At 37.8% G+C, this 21,759-nt stretch overlaps 2 protein-coding genes across 3 annotated transcripts in view; one reads left to right on the top strand and one right to left on the bottom strand.

Annotated features, from left to right (window-relative positions):
* The window catches only part of SPMIP11 (sperm microtubule inner protein 11), a 35,120-nt gene extending 27,817 nt beyond the window's left edge, over positions 1-7,303 (bottom strand). Inside the window, exon 1 of one of the 2 annotated variants that reach the window (XM_045801159.2) lies at positions 7,142-7,303. In XM_045801159.2, coding sequence (XP_045657115.1) covers positions 7,142-7,175 — 34 coding nt within the window. In that variant the 5' untranslated portion in view covers positions 7,176-7,303. Of the gene's footprint in view, positions 1-784; positions 5,792-7,141 lie in introns of those variants that run through there. The other variant, XM_045801160.2, reaches the window with a different exon arrangement.
* Positions 7,304-7,477: 174 nt separating this feature from the next.
* Positions 7,478-21,759, top strand: part of CCNT1 (cyclin T1) — a 34,309-nt gene continuing 20,027 nt past the window's right edge. Inside the window, exons 1-5 of the mRNA XM_045801161.2 lie at positions 7,478-7,794; positions 9,506-9,587; positions 16,071-16,199; positions 19,168-19,228; positions 20,793-20,855. Coding sequence (XP_045657117.2) covers positions 7,634-7,794; positions 9,506-9,587; positions 16,071-16,199; positions 19,168-19,228; positions 20,793-20,855 — 496 coding nt within the window. The 5' untranslated portion in view covers positions 7,478-7,633. The remainder of the gene's footprint in view (positions 7,795-9,505; positions 9,588-16,070; positions 16,200-19,167; positions 19,229-20,792; positions 20,856-21,759) is intronic.

Here is a 21,759-nt window from a genome sequence, read left to right as displayed (position 1 = left end):
GCATTATAGCATTATGTATTAGACATTGCTAGGCATTGTGGGTATAATAAAACCAGATATTTACTCACTGCCTATTAAAAATCCTTCAGTGGTTCCCTATAAAATTAAAGTGCTTAGCACGGCTAACAGTATCCTCAATTATCTGTCCCCTGCCAAGTTTACAATGCTTACTTCCCAGCATCTGTCTTCTTTATACTTTATCTGTACCCAAGGACTTAGAGTTCAGTGAATATGTCTCTCTCTCAACTCTGTTCCTTTGTGCAATATTCCCTTTTGGTCTACTTGGCGAACTCCCATCATCCTGGCAGCATTTCCTGTGTGAAGTCTTTTCTAAAGGATTCTCCTGTGCTCATTCAAATCCAAAAGTATCAGGTACTTCCTCTTTTGTGGTCCCACAGTATTCCATATTTAATTTATTCATATACTATATTGCAAATTTTTTGTTTGCATATTTATCTTTATCCAATAGCCACTTTATGGCAGAGACCTTATCCTATCCATCCTGTCACCAACAGAAAGCCTGACACAAAACTGTACTTAGTAAATGTTAACTAAATGAGCAAATGAATAATAATGAACATTTATTCAGTTGAACAGATTGAATGTCTTAATAAGGATATTAAATGACAGAAGAGGGAAACTCAATGGATAATCTCCCCACTCCATAATTTTAACTGGTGACTGGTGTAATTGTTAATTATGGGCAATAAAGCTCTAACTCAAGGTAGAAAAAAAAATGGCCAAGAAGAAGCTCTTCTAACCCTCTACCCTATATTCCCCTTACTTGTTTCTTCAGTTGTGTCCCTTTTCTTGTTCCGAAAGGAATTTTGATATCCCAATAGATATAAGTTGAAGAAGGCCATCTCAGCTCCTCCCTGTCCTCTTCTGGAATGTTCAGGCTGGGGCAATGGACTTTGTGTTTGGTAACCATGGTAATGCCCTAAAGAATTACTATGACTAACACTCCCTTTGTCTAAAGGAGACACAGGATTCATGGGCTCACAGTAGATCTGGAGTGGGAGTGGGCTAAATAACTTCAGAAAAATGGAGGACTCAAGTGCCAGTTACCCTTTTTCTTGCCCCAGTCTTTATTATACTGTAAATTTCAGAAGGCAGTGACTAGAAAGAGCACTGAGCTGGGCTCAGATATTAGTTTTGCCATATTCTTAGTATCTGAGTTTGAATAGGTTAAGCCTGTTTATTTTAAAAAATGGCAACGGTATCTATTTCAGAGTTATGAGAATTAAATGAGATAATGTATGCAAATTTTCGTAGCATAATGTTCAGCATATAACGGAAACATAAATAGTATTTAAATGTGAATATGGTACTTCCAATGAGTCTAAGTTATTTCAAGCAGTGGTGTGCTGAGTCAGTTCATACTGATTTTTGAGCTGCCTCTTAAATTTTCAGGAATTTTGCAAGCTGGTTGTTAAACAAGCCATTATTTAAAATTATCTAAACTTACAACTGAATAAATTATATGAAAAGTAAAGTTAGTAAATACTAAAAACTCATCTCTTCCTAATTATTTTACTACATTTTACTATTATCTACGTTTATGACGTTATAACTATTGTATGTGTATATTATGTTGTTTTTATTATTTTTTCTCTCTGCTTTTCAGTTTGGGAAGTTTCTATTGACAGATCTTCAAACTCATTAATTCTTTCCTTGGTTGTGTGCAGTGTATTGGTAAGCCCATCAAAGGCATTCATTTCCTTTACAGTGGTTGTTTGTTTGTTTTTTTAAAGTAAGTTCTAGGTCCAACGTGGGGCTTGAACTCACCACTCCAAGACCAAGAGTTGCATGTTATACTGACTGAGCCAGCCAGGCACCCCTGTTACAGGTTTTTTATTTCTAACACTTCCTTTTGATTTTTAGTTTCATCTCCCTGCTTCATTACTCATCTATTTTTGCATGTTGTCCACTTTTTCCATTACAGTCCTTTGCATATTAATCAGTTAAATTCCCAGTTTGACAATTCAATACTTTCTGCTATATATAAATCTTGTTCTGATACTTGCTTTGTCTCTTTAGACTGTATTTTTTGCCTTTTAGCATGCCTTCTAATTTTTTTTGTAGAAAGTTAGACATGATATATTGGGTAGAAGAAATGGATGTTTTACTTTTATCTGTTTAGGAGTTCAGCTGCTGTATCCTCTTTGTTATGGCTGTAGGTATCAGAGGCTAAAATTTCCTCTGATGTCTTGGTCTCCCCTGTTGTCTTTGGGTTTCCTTACAGACTCCTTCTTGAGAGCTTGTTTGGAGGTTCTGGCAGGGGAGCGCAGCTACTCGTATACCCTTGACTGAAGAACGGTCCTCCTCTATCGAGGAAGGTCGTCCTCTTCGACCGAGCACGCAGTACAGACTCCTTCTTAAACAGGGTATGAGTTTGTGGTTCTTTCTGTTGTAATCCCCTTTTATTACGTAGGAGATCTACTGATGTGTTGGTAAGGGGGGGGGCGAAAAAAGGACTTTATAATCCTATCAGGTCTCAGTTTTTTAATAAGCTTGTGTCCCCGCCGGACTGTGACCTTCACAAATGCTGGAGTTGGTTATTTTCCTTTTCCTACATTGATTAGGCTCTGTTAATTAGCTTCCATTGAGGACAGGCCTTTGTTAAGGGTAAATGAATTCTCTGGGTCTATTTCCAAGTAGCTCTTTTTTCCCTTTCCCTGCCAGAAGGACAAAGGGATTTTTCTCCAATCTTCACAGTAAGATTTATGGGGTTCCTGGAGGTAAAACTCATGAAAGTGTGGGGGCCCTCAAGAGGTTTTGTTTTTTCCTTTTTGTTTTTTTAAGTCTCTCAATCTAGAGCAAGTTCATTCTCCAGCAATTAGTCAATTGCCCTTTATGTATTCCCACCAGTTCCTGGTTTCAATAGTAGTTTTTGCTCTCAGTAAGCCATAGATCTCTGTTCTGCTTCTTCTGAGTCTGTCTCTCCAGTTTTTGTGGTGGTTTGCCCTGTCCCCTTAATTCTCTGCTTGATCTAACAAGGGTTGTTGATTTGCAGTTTATTCAGGTTTTTTTTTGTTGTTGTTGTTATAAGAACAGGAGCAATGACTTCCAAGCTCTTTACATATCAGACTGGAAACCAGAAGTCCCTGTCTATTGTATCTATACAGAGGAAATACTATGTGATGGTGTGTTCATCTCTTTCTAAGTCCATGCTCAGTGATGTCATATTGGTAGCTTGAAACTGGCCATAATGGGAGAATTTAGACTACAGAAATGGTAAACACTGCAGGCAAAAGCTTGATTTATTATTTTGTTGACTAGACTTAAGAAAGTGATAGTATGTAAATAACGTAGATTAAAAGTGTATCGTGTATGCCCATTAAATTGTCAAAAGCATAAAAATTGAAAGGTTCTTCGGGTTTTCAAAAACCATTATCCAATCCAGCAAAGATGTTGCCTAAGTCACTGACAAATAAGTGAAGTTCCAACATAAGTTTCATTGTTTCACTTTTTTTTTGGAGGGGGCAGAGGGAGAGGGAGAGGGAGAGGGAGAGACAGAATCTAAAGCAGGCTCCACGCTTGGCCCCTTATTGTTTCACTTTTATCTCACTGATTAATGCAAATGAAAATGTCAACCAACAGTCAAAACTATTCTCATTTGCTGGGGTGCCTGGGTAGCTCAGTCAGTTAAGCACCCAACTTTTGATTTCGGCTCAGGTCATGCATGATCTCAGGGTGTTGAGATCAAGCTCTGCATGGGAATCTGTGCTCAATAGGGAGTCTGCTTGGGATTCTCTCCCTCTCTCTCTTCCTCTGCTCCTCCCTCATTTGTATGTGTGTTCGCTCCCCCTCTCTCAAATAAATAAATTAATCTTTGAAAAAAAAGCTATTCTCATTTGTCAAATGCAATCACAGGTTGGTTCTTGAATCAAGAAGTTGGCAAAACCGAGTAAAAGCATCCTGTGAGAATCAACTGGCTATAAGAAATTTATAATAAAGATTGCAAACTGTATTTTTTATAAATGTGTGCTATACATCCTTTATTTCAGTAAGTTCATGTTTGAACTTATATATGTATACATACACATACAATTATTTTCTGGATAGCTGGTTGTTAATAATTTACCAGTACACCCACCACGGCCAAGTTCAAGCTATCAGTATGACATCAACTGACTGTGGAATTTGGAATAGTTACAAATGGCACACCATCTTTTCATGTTTTAATTTGGAGACTATATAAATGTTGGAAAGAAATTATTTCAACAGGAGATGGTAATATTCAACATGGCTGAAATATGACATTCATAAGCACAATGCAAAATGAGATCAAACCATGAAATATGGTATAATCCTGTATCTGGAGCAAGATTAGTCTAGTGAATACAAAAAGTAGCCTCATAGGTTTCTTTTATAGGAAACAGAGTCCTATTTAAATTTTAAAAAAGAAGAGAGAAAAAAAAGGAAAATTTCTCTAAGATTTTGTCAATTGTTCTTTAAGGGCAATTTATCTGAAGGTTAACATTATTTTGACAATAAACATGTACTGAACACGTACTGTGTGCCAGATCGTGTCCCATCAAGATCCAGAGATGACATTTAAGATCATACAGCTAAGGGCAGCTGGGTGGCTCAGTCAGTTAAGTGTCTGCCTTCAGCTCCGGTCGTGATCTTGAGGTCCTAAAATCGAGCCCCATGTCTGGCTTCCTGCTCAGCACAGAGTCTGCTTCTGCCTCTCCCACTCCCCCCGAAAGTGCTGTCTCTCTCTAATAAATAAAATCTTTTTTAAAAAATCACACAGATAGTTAAAAGAATAGCTGGGAATTTTAAGGACATTATACTAAGTGAAATAAGCCAGTCACAGAGACAAACACTGTATGATTCTACTTACATCTTTACCTAAGGCAGTCAAACTCATAGAAACACAAAGTAGAATGGGGGTTGTCAGAGCTGGGAGGAGGGAGAAATGAAGCATATAGACATAAAGTTTCAGATTTGCAAAATGAAAAAGTTGTGGAGACCTGCTGCATAACAATGTGAATATAGCTGGCACTATGGAACCGTACACATAGAAATAGTTGAGGGTTTAAAAAAAAAAAGAATAGCTCTTGTTTAGCAATTGTTATTACTGCCTCCTACTTTCAAATATTTATCCTCTCAAAGAATATTTCCCTTCTCTTAGTTACACAGGTCCCGGTCTTCTATATGGCAAGCCATTGATTACCACCTGCATTGCCTAGAACTTAACAGATACCAGAACTTTTTCTTGGAAAATTGGTATACTCAGCCAGGATAGCAAATTCAAAACAGAGCCATCAATCCAAGAGTTTAAATGGAGGACCAGGGGCGCCTGGGTGGTTCAGTCAGTTAGGCCTGTTTCGGCTCAGGTCATGAGCTCATGTCCTGATCCCAGGGTCCTGGGATTGTGCACCCCCCCCGGGGGGGGGGTCAGGCTCCCTGCTCAGCAGGGAGTCTGCTTCTCCCTCTCCCTGCCCCTCCCACTGTTTGTGCTCTCTCCCAAATAAATAAAATGTTTTTTAAAAAATGGAGAACCAAACACAGGTCAGAGAAATAGGCAAGAGGGTTCTCGGAGAAATAATTTTGGCTGTTTAAAAGACAATATAATTGGGACGCCTGGGTGGCTCAGTCGGTTAGGTGTCTGCCTTTGGCTCAGGTCATGATCCCAGGGTCTGGGATCAAGCCCCACACAGGGCTCCCTCTTCAGGAGGGAGTCTGCTTCTCCCTCTCCTTCTACCCCTCCCCCCAGCTCGTTCTCTTTCTCAAATAAATAAATCTTTTTTTTTTTTTAAAGATTTTATTTGTTTATTTGACAGAGAGACAGCCAGCGAGAGAGGGAACACAAGCAGGGGGAGTGGGAGAGGAAGAAGCAGGCTCCCAGCAGAGGAGCCTGATGCGGGGCTCGATCCCAGACAACTGGGATCAGGCCCTGAGCCGAAGGCAGACGCTAATGACTACATCATGCAGGCGCCCCTCAAATAAATAAATCTTAAAAAAAAAAAAAGAATACAATGACTACATAATTGAAAAAAAATGCTTATTCTATTAAACAAGTCTGTGATGTTAGAAGTTCGAAATAATAAATTTTTTACATGTTGTAACCTGAAATAAGTCATTTAAATCTTCCTGAACCTCAATTTTTCTGGAGTAAAATGTAGCTAATGCTAATTATAGATAATATATGGCAAAGAAGGGCCTGAAATGGAAGGAAATACTTCTGAGAATGAATTAGAATCAAACTGAGTGGGAGCAGCCATGTCTAAAATGAAAAAAACTAAAAATACTATAAAAGTCAAAGGATTCTAATACTATCCAAATTTAATTAAGGTAAATTCTTTCAGAAAAGAATACAGTTTGCTAGAACGGAAAGAACAATGGAATTAGACTTATTTAAAAATCAACACTTAGAAGCAGTGTAGAGTAGGGCAAACTACTTAATTTCCCCAAGCCCCGGTTTCTTTTTGTAGGGTGTTGTGAGCATTCATTTGACAAACATTTATTGACTACTAGGGCCAGGACTGTATTAGGTAGGTGTTATGGATACAACTCAATTTTAATGTAATAAATACTAAGATAACATCTACTCCATGTTTTCTATGTTCCTATGAGCCAGGTACTATTATAAAGGCTTTTAATTAATTGTATCTTCATTTAATCCTCCTCACAACCTAAAACGTAGGTACTATTGTTATTATTTACATTTATACAAGAGGCATAAAGAGGTTAGGTATCTTGCCCAGGATCAAACAGGCATCAGGCGTTCAGCTGGGATGGTTCTTGATGGAGGACAGGAATTTACAAATTCTTACGTGTACAAGGTGGAGGTGGAAGTTTTACACAATGAAGGAGCAGTTTTAGTTCGCTCGTCCACAGATTGAAATGTTACTACCCCTTGCGGTTGTGCCTTTTAAATGAAATTGTATACTTGTCAATAGTGTGCCTGGAACACGGTATTCACTAAATTAACACTATTAATTAAATTTCATTTCCTTACGTTGAATCACTGTGGTGAAATATAGGAATTTTTCAAGGTTTTAGATAAATGTTGTAAAGCGGCTTTGCAAATGGGTACCACCAACTAAGAGCTTTCTAGTTGCTTTATATTACGATATACGATAGTTCCACTCTCTTTGATTACTTTTTTCAGTTTTGACAGTCTCACCTGCTCTCTCTGTCAAGTTCGCTATCTCCCCCATTTTATATCGCCACCTCCGCCACAAACGAAGTTCTCCGCGGAACCGCCGAGGGGCGCGTGGGCGGGCGCCTTATCCCGCCACAACAGTTGCCTCGCCACCTCGTCCATCACGCGAAAGCTAAACCCAGCTCTCGCGGGAGGAAGCGTGGTTTCGAACGAGACCTTCTACGCCCACCCTACCGCCCAAGGGTCACATGACTGGCGCCTGCGTCCTAGACTCAAGGTCTTTCCTGGTCGCCTACTGGCTGTTAACCCGGCTACAGGTTGCCGCGAGGTCCATTCCGGAAGTAGACTGTTTAACTATCCCTCCTTTGCGGAAGCCTGTCACAACCTAGCCGTCCACCTTTTAGCGGAAGTTCGTCACGTCGCAGTTGCCCCCGCACAGCGGATGTGTGTCGCCGCTTAGGTGACGCTGGGAAGTGCTTGCAGCCTCCGCCGCTGCCTTCTGGTTGAAGCACTATGGAGGGAGAGAGGAAGAACAACAACAAACGGTGGTATTTTACTCGAGAACAGCTGGAAAATAGCCCATCCCGTCGTTTTGGCATGGACCCAGATAAGGAACTTTCTCATCGCCAGCAGGCAGCCAATCTGCTCCAGGACATGGGACAACGTCTTAACGTGTATCCTTGCGGCCTAGGCCTCCGGCCTTGGAGTCAGACCCGCCTTGCTCGGGCGTCCAGGCCTCAGGCTCTGTCGGACGGAAGAGGGAAGAGGGTGGGCAGGGGCTGAATGTCTAGGTGGAAGAGCCTCGGATGGGGGGGGGGGGCTGAAATTCAGTGTTTGCGCCAGGGAAGCGAGGCGGAGTTAATTTCCCGCTCGCTCACCAGTGCCACCAGCTTTGCTGGGAATTCGTATCCTTCGCAGCTTTGTGTTTTAACTAGCCCTTCCTAGTCCCCTTTCGTTGTGTTCTGGTCTCCTGGTCTAGTGACGTAGAGATTCTACTTTTCCGCTATTCTCTAGGGGTTTGGTGGAGGTTTCACTGTTGATGGCTGTCTCTTGAACTTAGTGTGTAAACAGTTGAGAAATTCAAGACCTGTAGTCCTACGAAGAGAGGGTGGCCTAGAATTAATGCCCCACCTGTGGTTCAAAATCTGTTCCTTCCACTTACTAGCTGTTTAAGAAACCTGTCAGATTCTTGGTTTTCGTGTCTGTAAAATGGAGTGATAATCCTTGTGTGTAATTTCTATACCTAAGAAAATGCCGGGCACTCATGTTCAAATGGTAGCTACTGTTAAAACTTTATGGAATTTCAGAGGACAGAAGGATGTCAGTTTCTGTTTGTAAGAATATAGACCCAGGGATCTAATGTTTTAAAAAACCATTTACAAAATGTTGAGTTTTTAATTTACTCAGAGTTCTAATTTGTATTTGTTTTCTCTATATTTCAAAGATCAGGTAATTTAGTGATTTTTTTTTTCCCTTCAAGTATTTTTGTCAGAGAATATACTCATTTTGTAGCAGAGAAAGCTTACATAGTTTTAAAGTTCTTTCCACTATGGAAGTGAAAAATTATTTCTGGGTGCAGCTCCTATTTCAGTGAGTGGCTGGCAGTAATGTTTGTTATATCTTGAAGTTGAGCTCACCTCAAAAGAGGTGTCCTCTTTGTTACCGATATCCGATTTGTTTCCTAAGCATGGACAGTACTAAGTTAAGCTTTTTGCTTGAAGTTCTGTTCTAGCCCTTTTTTATGTGTGTGTTGTTACTAAGGTTGTTGACATTTTGGGACCACAACTTCTTCCCTGAATAACCCACATTGTCTTCTGAGGGCTTTAGAAGTAAGGCATTTAAAATTTTGTCAGTGAATGAGTATCAAATCATTCCACAGTGTTTCTGCTTCCAGGGATCACCGTATGAGAAGGCTTAGCTGCCACAGACAAGTGCAACTGAAAAGTTAATTCCTGGAGCTTAGAAAGTGAGGAGATAGTAGAGACATACCTAGGGGCAGATCAGGGAGGGTGTTACAGGTCATGTGAAGAGATATCCTAAGCTAATGGATCACCACTGCAGGATTTTCAGGAGGCAAATGACAGGTTTAGGTCCACATAAATTTTTTATATTCCTTGATCCACACGTGCTAAGAAGCTTGCTTATCATTTCAGCAAATTTACATATTGAATACTGCTTGTAAGGCATTATGTTAAGTGTCAATTGGTGGTTAATAATTTGGTGAAAGAAGACAGATTTGCTCTTTAATTTGGGAAATTAAGGATGATTTTCATTTAGAAGCATGTATTGTGTTTGGCCGCATGGTCCTTTTGGGAGGATATATAGGTTGTATTTTTGGGAATTGTTCTCCCTGCCTGTTTTGGGGCCTTAACTTTAACATTTTAGCTCACAATTGACTATCAACACTGCTATAGTATACATGCATCGATTCTACATGATTCAGTCCTTTACACAGTTCCATCGAAACGTAAGTTTTTTGTTTTGTTTTTTCGTATGGTATAATCATTTTGTGATCTATTCCAGCAACTTCCTGTGTGTGTGGGGTGAGAAGGTTGATCTTTGTTGCTAAACTGGGATTTGAAGTTTAGAAAATAGGATTGATCACTTTCATTATGTGTCCCACTGAATCCAGTCTTCCAGTTTTCCAGTAAAGTGGGTATTTATTTGGTAGGTTTAATGCATCCTTAAAATAGGTGGATTCTCTAATAAAGAAATAGATTATTCAACACTTAAATTTTTGGGTTGGGAGAGGATCATTAAAGGGGAGAAGATGCTTAAGTGTATTTTTTGAAGTGGTAAATAATAATGTAGCCACAGGAAAACAAGTGAATGTAAGTGATATAGATTTTCTAAAAGCCTTTGATATAATTGCAGTCAATGACTGATTGGAGAGGGAAGGCACATTTTGTGATGATGGGGGGGTGACTTTTGAGACAGGAAAAAGAAAATAATAGTAATAAAGGGATTTTTTTTTTCTGGACAGAATTGTAAATAGTGCTATTTTCAGTTTTGATACCTGAAATGGTCCTATTTAACATTATTATAAATGACTTGGAAGCGAGTGCATAGTGATATCCCAGTTGCAGGTAAGACTATATTTGTTTACTAAAATCACAAGGTAATAGGGCTAAACCTGATGAATACTTCATGTGGGCTTGTGAGTCAAAGAAAAGAAATCTTTTTTTTTAAAGAAAGGTTATGTTTTGAAGAAATGTGTTTAAGACTTACCCTTAGGATGATAGGCTTTGAGCTCTTTTTTTTTTTAATACCATGGAAAGAGAATCTATGACACTAGATATTGGCATACTCAGTTTTGGGAGTAACTGCACTAGAAACCCTTTGGCTCTGTGGATTAAGTATTCCCAATTTTTACTGATTATCCAGTCAGCTTGGCTTTCTCCTACCAGTAGACCTCTTACCTCCAGCCATGCCCTACCTCTGATTGCAAGAAGCAGTTTTATTAAGACAGAGAAAAGCATTTAATGAGGATGTCTGTCTCATAGCTCTAGAATAGAAGGTAGTGGATAAAGAATGAAATTTGAAGAGAAGTACATAGCTGTCTTGCCAATTCTGAACATTTTCTTTGTGTTTTCCCTTTTATTATGGTAAAGATTTGAAATGCAGGATGAAATACATCTCAAATCAATTTGTGCACTTTATGCACATATATATTGTATATTCCTTTTATTTTTTAAATAATATTTTTCCTTATTTCCTATGTAGTAAGCTCAGCAAGGACAGAGACTCACTTTTCTGTGTATCCTCCAAGTAAACTTGAATGAATGAATGATCTGGTAATTATCCAGGAAATACAGGGAAATTCCAGTGGATGACATGACCTTTTCCAAAATCCAGTGACTTTTAAAATTTAGGATTGTTGATCTTCTTTAGAGAATTGATTTCAGGCACATTCTGGAATTAACAGATCAAAAATATCACTCTTTAATATCTTAGTTTTAAGACTTGTGATAAATCCAAGTTCAAATTTGAGAGGACCTAATACATTGTTGTAGCATTGGTATTTGTTCTGTCAAGCTCCCATGCGTTTTTCATGTTATTTTTTTTCTCATTATAAAGGTAATAAATGTTTACAGTAAAAATTAATACGGAAATGTATAATGTAGAAAGTGAAAGCTCCTCTGTAATCCCAGCCTCCAGAGGTAACCATTGATAAATGTTTTGTCATATAGTGTCTTTGTCATTTTTGTGTACATATACCTAATATTTATATGTTTCTATTAAAAAAATAACTTCTGACTATACTACTCTTATGTGAGTTGCCTTTATCAGTTAACAGTATATACTGGATATCTTTTCATAGTGATTTTTCATTACAGTTGACCTTTGAACAGAGCGGGGGTGAGGGGTATCTACCTCTACACAGTTGAAAATCTACATATAACTCTTGACTCCCCGGAAAGTTAACTACCAGAAGCCTTACCAATAACACAACACAGATTTTGGGTGTTATATGTATCATATACTGAATCCTTACAAAAAAGGTGTGCTGGAGAAAAGAAAATGTTAAGAAAATCATAAGGAAGAGAAAATACAGTAACAGTACTGTACTGTATTTATAGGAAAAAAATCCATAGGAGTGGACCAACACAGTTCAAAACAGTGTTGTTCAAGGGTCAGCTGTATTTTAAATGGCCACATAGTATTTCTTTGTGTAGTTACCATAATTTATTTCACCTCCCTATTGGTGGATATTTGGGTTGTTTCTAGTTTAGTAATTGTAAATAATGTTACATAAAATTGGTACGTAGAGTGTATGGCTTACATGACCTTTCTAATATAAATTCCTATAGATAAAATTACTGTGTCCACAGGGCTGCATTTAAAAAATTTTTGTTGTGTCTATTTGCCTTACCGAAAGATTATATCAGTATACATTGTTTTGTTGTGTCAGTTTTGCCCTACTGAAAGATTTTATCAAGTGTACATTGTTTTGTCATATCAATTTGCCTTACTGAAAGATTGTATCAGTTATACATTGTTTCCAGCACTGAAGAGAGGGTCCTTTTCTCTGCATCCTCACAAATGACATATTTATTACATCAGGAAATACTAAGTTTTAATTACTTGTTGAGCACTTGGGATACAGTGGTGAACAAGGTAGAGGGCATCCTAAATTATTTTCTTAATTTACATTTTTTTCAATTAGTGAAGTTGAGCTTCTTATGCCTATTTAGGTCATTGTTTTCAGAAATTGAAGAATTGACTTAAAAATTGATGGTTGATTCTCTTCGTTTCTCTTTTACTCTGATTTTCTTATTTATATGAGCTTTATATATGTTAAAGCTGTATGTCATATGTTGTGAATACTTTTCTCATTTTGTTCTATTTCTTTGTTCATAATGTTTTGGAGCCTGGAACTCTTGCCTTTTAAATTAAAAAAAAAATTTTTTTTTATTGAAGATTGACAGTAAAGCACAAAAATCCGAAGTGTGCAACTTGATTACTTTTTGCATTATTTATTGTATGTATATGTAACCACCACTCAGATCAAGATAAAGCATGTTTCTAACACCGTGGAAGATAGAGAACTTGCCTTTCGATGGAAATAAATTTTATTTCTTTAGCGAACATTATTAAATGACTGATTTGTTTTCATTTAATTTTTGGCATTGTATTACTCTTTTTGAGAAGAAATTTAACCTCATGACTTGAATTTCTAAATGTACTGTCTTAAATATTTTCAAATGAGGGAGTGTAAAATTAATGGTGAGCAACTTGGTGTGTTTATGTAATATTTCATAGATTATAAAATTCGGTGTTGTATTTTAATACCTAACAGATTTGTTTGGGTGTATTTTATTCTGGTTAGCTTATCCTTAAGGGGTCAAGCTTAGTGGTTAAGAGAATGGGCTCTGGAGTCAGACATGTCTAGGTTTGGATTTTTTGCATGGCTTTGGGTAAGTTATCATAGGTCTCAGTTTTTTTATCTCTTTGGAGTCAGTAATAGTGCTTATCTCCTAGAGTTGTTAAGATTTATTTATTTATTTATTAGAGGGAGTGCGAGTTGGGGGGGGGGTTGGGAAGAGGGAGAGGGAGAGACTCTCAAGCAGACTCCCCATCGAGTAAGGAGCCCAGGAGCCCAACTCGGGGCTTCTTAATTTACCACGATCCTGAGATCATGACCTGAGCCGAAATCAAGAGTTGGACCCTTAACCAACTGAGCCACCCAGTAGTTAATATTTAAATGAATGAATTTACAAAGTGCCTGTACCTAACAAATAAATATTAGGTAGCATTTTTATTCTTTTAAAATGGAGAAAATCTTATATTCTTACCTGGTATAAGAATTCCTCTTAGAAATTGCCTTTGATAGGAAAATGCCTTTGATAGTAAACTGGCTTGGTAAGTGATTCCGTGAGGAGCAATGAGTATTTACATGGTTGTGCAGAAATTAGACTGAAATTTATCTCCTGCATCTTTTACTTAATGAGTTATTATCTTGCCTTCTTAACCATTATTTGTATACCATATTTTAGTTTGTGCCTTTTGAATATATTTTTAGCTCCTTGAAGGCAAAGTTGTAGGCTAAAAATCTTAGTGTCTTTAAGTAGTTCTTTTCCTTTCTGCTTTTTCCAGTCAATTATAAAGTCCTATTAATTTTTTTTTTAAGATTTTATTTATTTATTTGACAGAGATAGAGACAGCCAGCGAGAGAGGGAACACAAGCAGGGGGAGTGGGAGAGGAAGAAGCAGGCCCATAGCAGAGGTGCCTGATGCGGGGCTCGATCCCACAACGCCAGGATCACGCCCTGAGCCGAAGGCAGACGCTTAACCGCTGTGCCACCCAGGCGCCCCTAAAGTCCTATTAATTTTTAGAGTGTTAACTATTTTTTCTATATGTAGTCATCATAAAATTAAAAGAAGACAGGGGCACCTGGGTGGCTCAGTTGGTTAAGCGTCTGCCTTCAGCTCAGGTCTTGATCCCAGGGTCCCGGGATGGAGCCCCACATCGGGCTCCCTGCTTAGCTGGTACCTGCTTCTCCCTCTCCCTTTGCCTGCCGCTCACCCTGCTGCGAGCTCTCTCTCTCTCTCTGTCAAATAAATAAATACAATCTTTTTTTTAGAAAACAGAGAATAAAGGAGGAAATGATGATATTCCTGTAGCTAACTGCTCAGAGATAATCCTGTTGACATTTTAGAATTTTTTTTCTCTGCATGCAAATACATACACTTAGATTTAGTGAAGCCCTATTAATTTTCTAAAATCATGCCTGTGGTTTTTCCCGCCTCTTTTTCTACTGCTAATGCCTACTCTAAACTTTATTTCTTAATGTCTGGATTACTCATTCTTTTTTAAAATTGATTTTTAATGTGTTTCATTCTTTTCTCCTTTTAGTCCTTCCTAGGACCGGATATGTCTGTCTGTCCTTCCTTCCTTTATTAAAGATTTTATTAGAGAGCTAGCAGACCGGGGGTGGGGGCAGAGGGAGAAGCAGACTCCCCGCCAAGAGGAGAGTCCAATGTGGGGCTTAATGATCCCAGGACTCCAGGACCATGACCCCAGCCAAAGGCAGACATCTGCTCAACTGACTGAGCTACCCAGGCACCCCTGGATATGTCTTTCTAAATGTTTCTTAAATTGTATACTTTTTTCTGAAATCTTTAGTGTCACTCTTGTTAAAGATCGTTGTGTTCTGCATCCCATTATCTGTGTCACTTACTCAATTTAGTGTGCTTCTTGCTCTGATTCCTCACACCTATTCATGCCCATCTTCCTCTAGTTCTGCTTTGCTTATCCTAAGGTCTAGGAATATATATGGAGTTTGCTGCATACAACTGCAACAAATAGGAAGGAAGAGAATTGTTACTGTGAATTGGATTCGTGGATAAAAATCTCTTCCAGCAAAATAGCAAATAGCAGCTGGGATATTAATAAGTATTAGAATGCTTGTCAGTTCTACTCAGTAAAGTGAAATAAAATTATTTGTTATATTTCTTTTACTCCTGGTTCTTGCCATTGCCATCTTTGATTGATTGAAATACTCTTCTTAAGATTCAATAGAAGTTCTTCCTGAGATTTCCCAGATCACTACAAGGCTACATTTATGTCATATTGTTGTAATCTCTTGTATTGTTTAGTGACTGAATTTGTTGTCTACTTGTCTGTTGGCTTGAGATTTTTTTCCCTGAGTGCCTAAGGTTTGTGCTCCCCCCATATATAAGTAATAATTGAGATAATTCATGTACAATAAAATGTATCCTTTTAAAATGTGCAGTACACTGGGTTTTTGTTGTTTTTAAAGATTTTTAAAATTTATTTTAGAGAGCGAGAGAGAGAGTGCGTGTGAGCAGGTAGAGGAGTGGAGGGGGAGGGAGAGGCAGAGGGGAAGAATATCAAGCTGACTCCTCGCTGAGCATGGAGGTGAACACGGGGCCCTGATCCCATGACCCTGAGATCATGACCCGAACCAAAACCAAGAGTTGGATGCTTAACCGACTGAGCCATCCAGGTGCCCCAATTCACTGGTTTTTAATATATTCACAAAGTTGTGCAACCATTACCATGATCTAATTCCACAATATTTACATTGCCCCAGAAAGAAACTTCTTATGCATTAGTGGTCACTCCCATTTTCCTGTTCTAGTCCTGGGCAACCACTAATCTACTTTCAATTTGCTCCTTTAAAAAAAAGTATGTAGAGGATTATGATATAAACTTAAGAAAGAATCTCATTTTAAATAGAAAGCCAACTATTTACATCTAGTAGTTTCTCACATAGATAGCCTTAAACGAGTTTGTTGAAGGATTGGTTTTGGGGAGTGGATGTAGATTAACCGATAGGAGAGGAAGGACATTTTAAGAAAAGGCATTAACGAGAGGCGATGAAGTTGAGGCAAGCAGGGAATTTGGTTTGAGACTTAGTTCTTTTTTAGATCTACCTTGATCTAGGAATAAATAATAAATATGATTTATTTTCTCTCCATCCAGTCTGTGGCTCCAGCGGCCTTATTTCTAGCAGCTAAAGTAGAGGAGCAACCAAAAAAATTGGAACACGTCATCAAGGTAGCACATGCTTGTCTCCATCCACAGGAATCACTTCCTGATACTAGGAGTGAGGTAGGGGATTAATTTACACATATCTGTTTTTCTTTCTTTATTTTGATGATAGCTTAGTTTTGTAACTTTGATTTACTGAAGTCTGAATGGAGGCTGTTAAATTTTTAGTTTTTGTTTTTCCTTTACAAAAACATCAGAAACTTTATGGCAAAAGTTAATTGTATTCATTATAGTAAAATTGGAAAATACAGAAAAACAAAAAAGAAAATATATTACCTAGTTATAATTTGGCCCACAAGTATGTAAATGAATCATTAGTATTTCTAGCTTCTTTTCTATGAATAGCTACACACGTATGTGTTTTGTATGTCATTTCCATTTGTTATAGTGCAAATATTTTCCCATTTTATTCTCCATTTTCTTTTTCCTTTTTTTTTTTTTTTTTTAAGATTTTATTTATTTGAAAGAGCCCACGAGCTGGGGTGGAGGGTGGGGCAGAGGGACAAGCAGACTCCCTGCTGAGCGGGAAGCCCGATTGGGTGGCTCGATCCCAGGACCACTGAGATCATGACCTGAGCCAAAGTCAGATGCTTAACTGACTGAGCCACCTGGGCGCCCCATGAATAATATTCTTACCAATAAATTTTTATTATGGATTCTTTAAAAAAGTGAGTCCTGTCATTTTTTTTTAACTTCTAAAGAAATTACAAAAGTTATATGTGCTTGTTAGAGAAGAACCCAAACATTTAAGAATCATTTGAAGTAAAAGTTAAAGCTCATCTCCCTTCCTCCTAGCAGGATACTGCTGATTATAATTCCAGTGTATGTTCTGTCAAACCTCTATCCTATGCATGTACATATAGCTTTTTTTTCCTTCCATCCTTCCTTGACTTTCTTAAAGAAGGGAAACTGTGTCCTGGCTTTAGAAGTCTGTTGTTGGGGAGTGATGAGTTGTGAGAAATTTTGAGATCTGACATTTATAAGTGTTTAAACTGTGGATTTCTGTTACTAGAGTATTTAAATTTCTTAGGATGGATGCATGAGTCATCCTTTATCAAACAGATAAATAAATTTGCATGTTTTCATTATATTGAAGAAAGTGGTTCTTTGAAGGGGTTGTTTTTATTTTATTTATTTGTTTGTTTATGGATTTATTTGAGAGAAGAGAGAGTGCAGGGAGGGGCAGGAGAGAATCTCAAGCAGACTCCCTGCGGAGCGTGTTTTCCCACAACCCTGAGATCATGACCTGAGCTGAAATCACAAGTCAGACACTTAACCGACTGAGCCACCCAGGCACCCCTTTTGTTTTGATAATAGCCCCTAATTATGTGAATTGTTTCACATAGCAGTGTCTTGACTTCCCTTCGTTTTCTCTTGGGTACAGCAGTAGTTCTTGTTGAAAGAGTTACTGCCCTGGATTTTTATTTAGGTTTTAGACTAGTAAGTGACATTGGTCCATAGAACTGACCACATGAAACAGAATTTTGTTTTAACAAGGTAAAACAAAAAACAATTCTCACTTTTTTTTCTTTTAAAGTGTATTTATATAATTTCTCACCTGAGTTTCTATTCCTTGTGAGATGGGGAATCTTAGAGGAAGATATTTTCTTTACTATATGGAAAAGAGTACTAGCGTAGTTTAAGTCCTTATTGGACTTAATTCAAGATCAATAAAGGTAGGTGGAAAGTTCACTACAATGTAGATCTAACTCCTGCCCCAAGTCTCATTCTCCTAGAGTTCTAGACCAGTGCTGTCCAATAGAAATATAGAGGGAGTCATGTGTATTTAAAAAATTTTAACTTTTCATTGAACTTCATTTAAAATCTTCATTAGAAATTAAATCTTCATTTAAAAGAAGGTGAAATTGGGGCACCTGGGTGACTCCATTAAGTGTCTGCCTTTGGCTCAGGTCATGATCCTGGGGTCCTGGCCCTGGAATGGAGCCCCGTGTTGGGCTCCCTGCTCAGTGGGGAGCCTGCTTCTCCCTCTCTCTTTGCCCCTCCCCCCCACTCGTGCTCCTTCTCTTGTGCTCTCTTTCTCTCTCAAATAAATAAAATCTTCTAAAAAACAAAAATTTAAAAGGTGAAATTGTAATATTTTATATTATTAGTATCTTTTATTTAATCCCAAATATCATTTCAGCACAAAATCAGTATTAAAACATTATTAATGAGGTCGTTTACATTATTATTTTTTTATTAAGTCTTCAAAATTTGGCATATATTCTTTTTTTAAAAAGATTTTATTTATTAGAGGAGGAGCGCATGCACGCAAGAGCAGGGGAGGGGCAGAGGGACAGGGAGAAGCAAACTCTACACTGAGTGGGGAGTTGATGCGGGGCTTGATCCCAGGACTCTGGGATCACGACCCAAGCCAAAGGCAGATGCTTAACCGACTGAGCCACCCAGGTTCCCCAGTTTGGCATATATTCTATTGCACATCTCAATTTAGACTAGCTATATTCAGGTGGTCAGTAGCCATGTGTGGATAGTGGCTACAGTATTGGCTGGTACAAATCTGAGAGAACTTTTTTGTTGTTGTTTATTCCCTTTTCCTTTGAACTCTTCTAATTCTTAGAAATCTAGCATTACCTCACATGGGAAGGCTTGTCAGGAGTCAAGTGTTTGAGATTGCCTACAGTACTGTAGGAAGGGTCTACAAATGTATTTTGATGATATTGCAAAAAGATGTATGTATTTTTAATTATCTTTTGTCTACATCACATGACTTTAAAACCTAAAATGTTAGTCTTGAAATTGAACCAAATCTCTGGTGCCTTTTCTGTAGCTAATTATGAATAAAGTGTTACTTCTCAATATACCACTTTTTTTTCTTCTTTTAAGAGAAAGAAATAGAGATAAGGATTATTAAATAGAGATAAGGATTACATTTCGGTTCCTAGGCTACTTCCTCACTACATCCCTGCCTTTTGTTGCTTTGGTTTTCCTGGAAGGAGTTGTTAGAATTGTTGATACTTTATATATTGTGCTTTTTTGGGGAATAATTTATCCGTCTTTTCACCTGCAGGCTTACCTGCAACAAGTTCAAGATCTGGTGATATTAGAAAGCATAATTCTGCAGACTTTAGGTAAATTTATTTTTCTTTAAAATATTAAGAAATGTATGTAATGTAAAATTTTAAAATTTGCAAAATAGGAAATAGGAAGAAAATCTCTAGTGAAGGTTTTTGCAAATTATAGAGGTTGTGGAATGCAGTTTGACCCTGACCTATACCATAGAGAGAAGTCAGGTATAGCCATCCTTTGGAATAGCAATTAGCAGGGTTTTTTTTTAATTCTACGTTCATGACTTGCTTTGCAAGGTGGGTCAGTTTTTAACGTTACGATAAATAATGGCAGAAACTAAAGAGCTTTTTTCCTTTCATTGATCTTTATGATCTGTTTGTCATTATATTTAGATAACAGCATTTATTTTGAAAATTGGTAAGAGTTTATTTTTTTTTAAAGAGGTCATATAGTTTTGTTTTTGTTTTTAGATTTATTTATTTATTTAAAAGATTTTATTTATTTGAGAAAGAGCGAGAGAGAGCAGGAGTAGGGTGAGAGGCAGAGGGAGAAGCAGAATCCCCGCTGAGCAGGGAGCCTGATGTGGGACTGCAGGATCCATGACCTGAGCTGAAGGCAGATGCCTAACCGACTGAACCGTCCAGGCGCCCTTTGATTTATTTATTTGAGAGAGAGAACAAGCGTGCACGTGTGCACAGCTGTGTGGAGGGAGGGGCAGAGGGAGAGAATCTTCAAACACACTCCCTACCCCCAGGCTCCATGCAGGATGTCGGGGCTCGGTGATCTCACAACGCATGAATGAGATCATGACCTGAACCAAAAACAAGAGCTGGGTGCTCGGTGGACTGAGCACCCAGGCACCCCTCCAATCAGTGTTTAGAACAGCAGAGTGGAGGTGGAGAAATTGCAGCTCTAATGGTTGATGGGCAACCCTGATGATTATCTATTATTATTTTTATCAGAGATACTACCTTTAAAAGCTTAGCAAATTTGGAAAATAAAGATTTTTTCCTAGGTCTTCTGGGCTATTTTTCTCTTCTCTGGGTAAGGGAGGAGTTCATGAGTTGTGTTGGAAAGTTACTGGTACACCTGTATTTTATTGCATGTCTGTACACACAATTAATTCTTCAAGGCTTATCTCTCTCTCTCTCTTTTTTTTTTTTCGCATATGTGCTGCCAAAGTGAGCACTCAAAGCTTATCTCTGAAGTTAATTTCTGTTAATTAGCTTTTTACTTTAAATTATCTTCAAAGTAACTGTATTTTAGGGGACAGTGATATCTTTCTGGTGGAATTAATTTTTATTAATATTTTAATGTGGAAACCAGTAAGATCTAATTCGCATGAATCATTTGTCCATTGAGAATAATTTTCTATTAGAGATTATTGGTTCCTTAGGGGTCTTGAGACTGCATTAGCTTTATTATTTAGTTAAAAATATGATTGTCTTTGAAGAGAATGTGTCTTAGAGAAGAGTGTGCTGTATGTGTCGTGTGACCCTTAGCCTCTGAACAGTGATTTTGGGAGAGGAAAATGAGGGAGGCTTTTAATGGTGACTCAGATAAAAGAAGTATAAAATGTCTCGGGTATCTTTAGCTTTTTAACTAAAGTACTTTTTTTTTTTTTAGGCTTTGAACTAACAATTGATCACCCACATACACATGTGGTAAAGTGCACTCAGCTGGTTCGAGGTAAGGCATCCCTACTTGAAATGACTGTCTTAAATTGTTTTACCATTTAATGGCTATGATTTATGGTGGACATATATGTAACACAGCTGCTTTGTCTAGAAGTTAAATTGAAAGGATTACCTGGCTCAAATCAAAATGAATGTTTCTAACTTGGGATTTTTCTGCTGGGTTCTTAAAGTTTTTAGGTGATCTCCAGTTAAAGTGAACTAGCCTCTTGAGGGTGTTTGTCAGAGCCTGGAGCAGATTTCATAAAGTCAGATGACAAATATCTAATAGCAGTTTAAGGATATCTTGGGAGAGGTGATCTTAATGTGATTCTTAGATTGATTGTCCTAGACAGCCTTTCTTTTAATTTAACCTTAGTGGCTGTAATTGCATGAAACCTTGTTCTTCTTATTTAGTGTAAATAGTAATGTGAATATATAGACACTTGTGCATTGAAGTGCCTTATAATTTTGTAGATGAAACTGATAGTTAGCCTTATTTTATATTTTGCTTATGTGTGCTTTATCTGTAAATTCCCAAAGTTTTCCTAAGTTTTTTGTATTTAGAAAGCATTAGGTTTACATTGAGTAAGGATAAGGTTAAACAAAGGTGGATATATCCTGAAACTGAAAAGACTAAGTTTTAAGGAAAATTAAGATTTACTTTATTACCCAGAGCAGTTTTTTGGGGAAGGGGGGATGTGTTTTGTTTTTTCCCCTCTCCGTTGTAGTATATCAGGTAATTTATGTTTTTGATGATTTGAGGTCTGAATCACAGGCTATTCAATTAAAAAAAATTTTTTTAAGCACAGATCACTTTTCCCAAATATACAAAGGCCTTCTGGGTTCTGATCTTGCCTCCATATTGTTCATTTTCTAGTTCAGTATTTTTCAGTGAACCCTTGCATCAGAATTTCTAG

The sequence above is a fragment of the Ursus americanus genome, chromosome 25, assembly GCF_024610735.1.
Source record: "Ursus americanus isolate L20-20 chromosome 25, mUrsAme1.1.p, whole genome shotgun sequence".
In the NCBI taxonomy this organism is placed as follows: Eukaryota; Metazoa; Chordata; class Mammalia; order Carnivora; family Ursidae; genus Ursus; species Ursus americanus.
The sequence above is the reverse complement of the archived record's forward strand: the minus strand, read 5'-3'. Positions and strand labels throughout refer to the sequence as shown.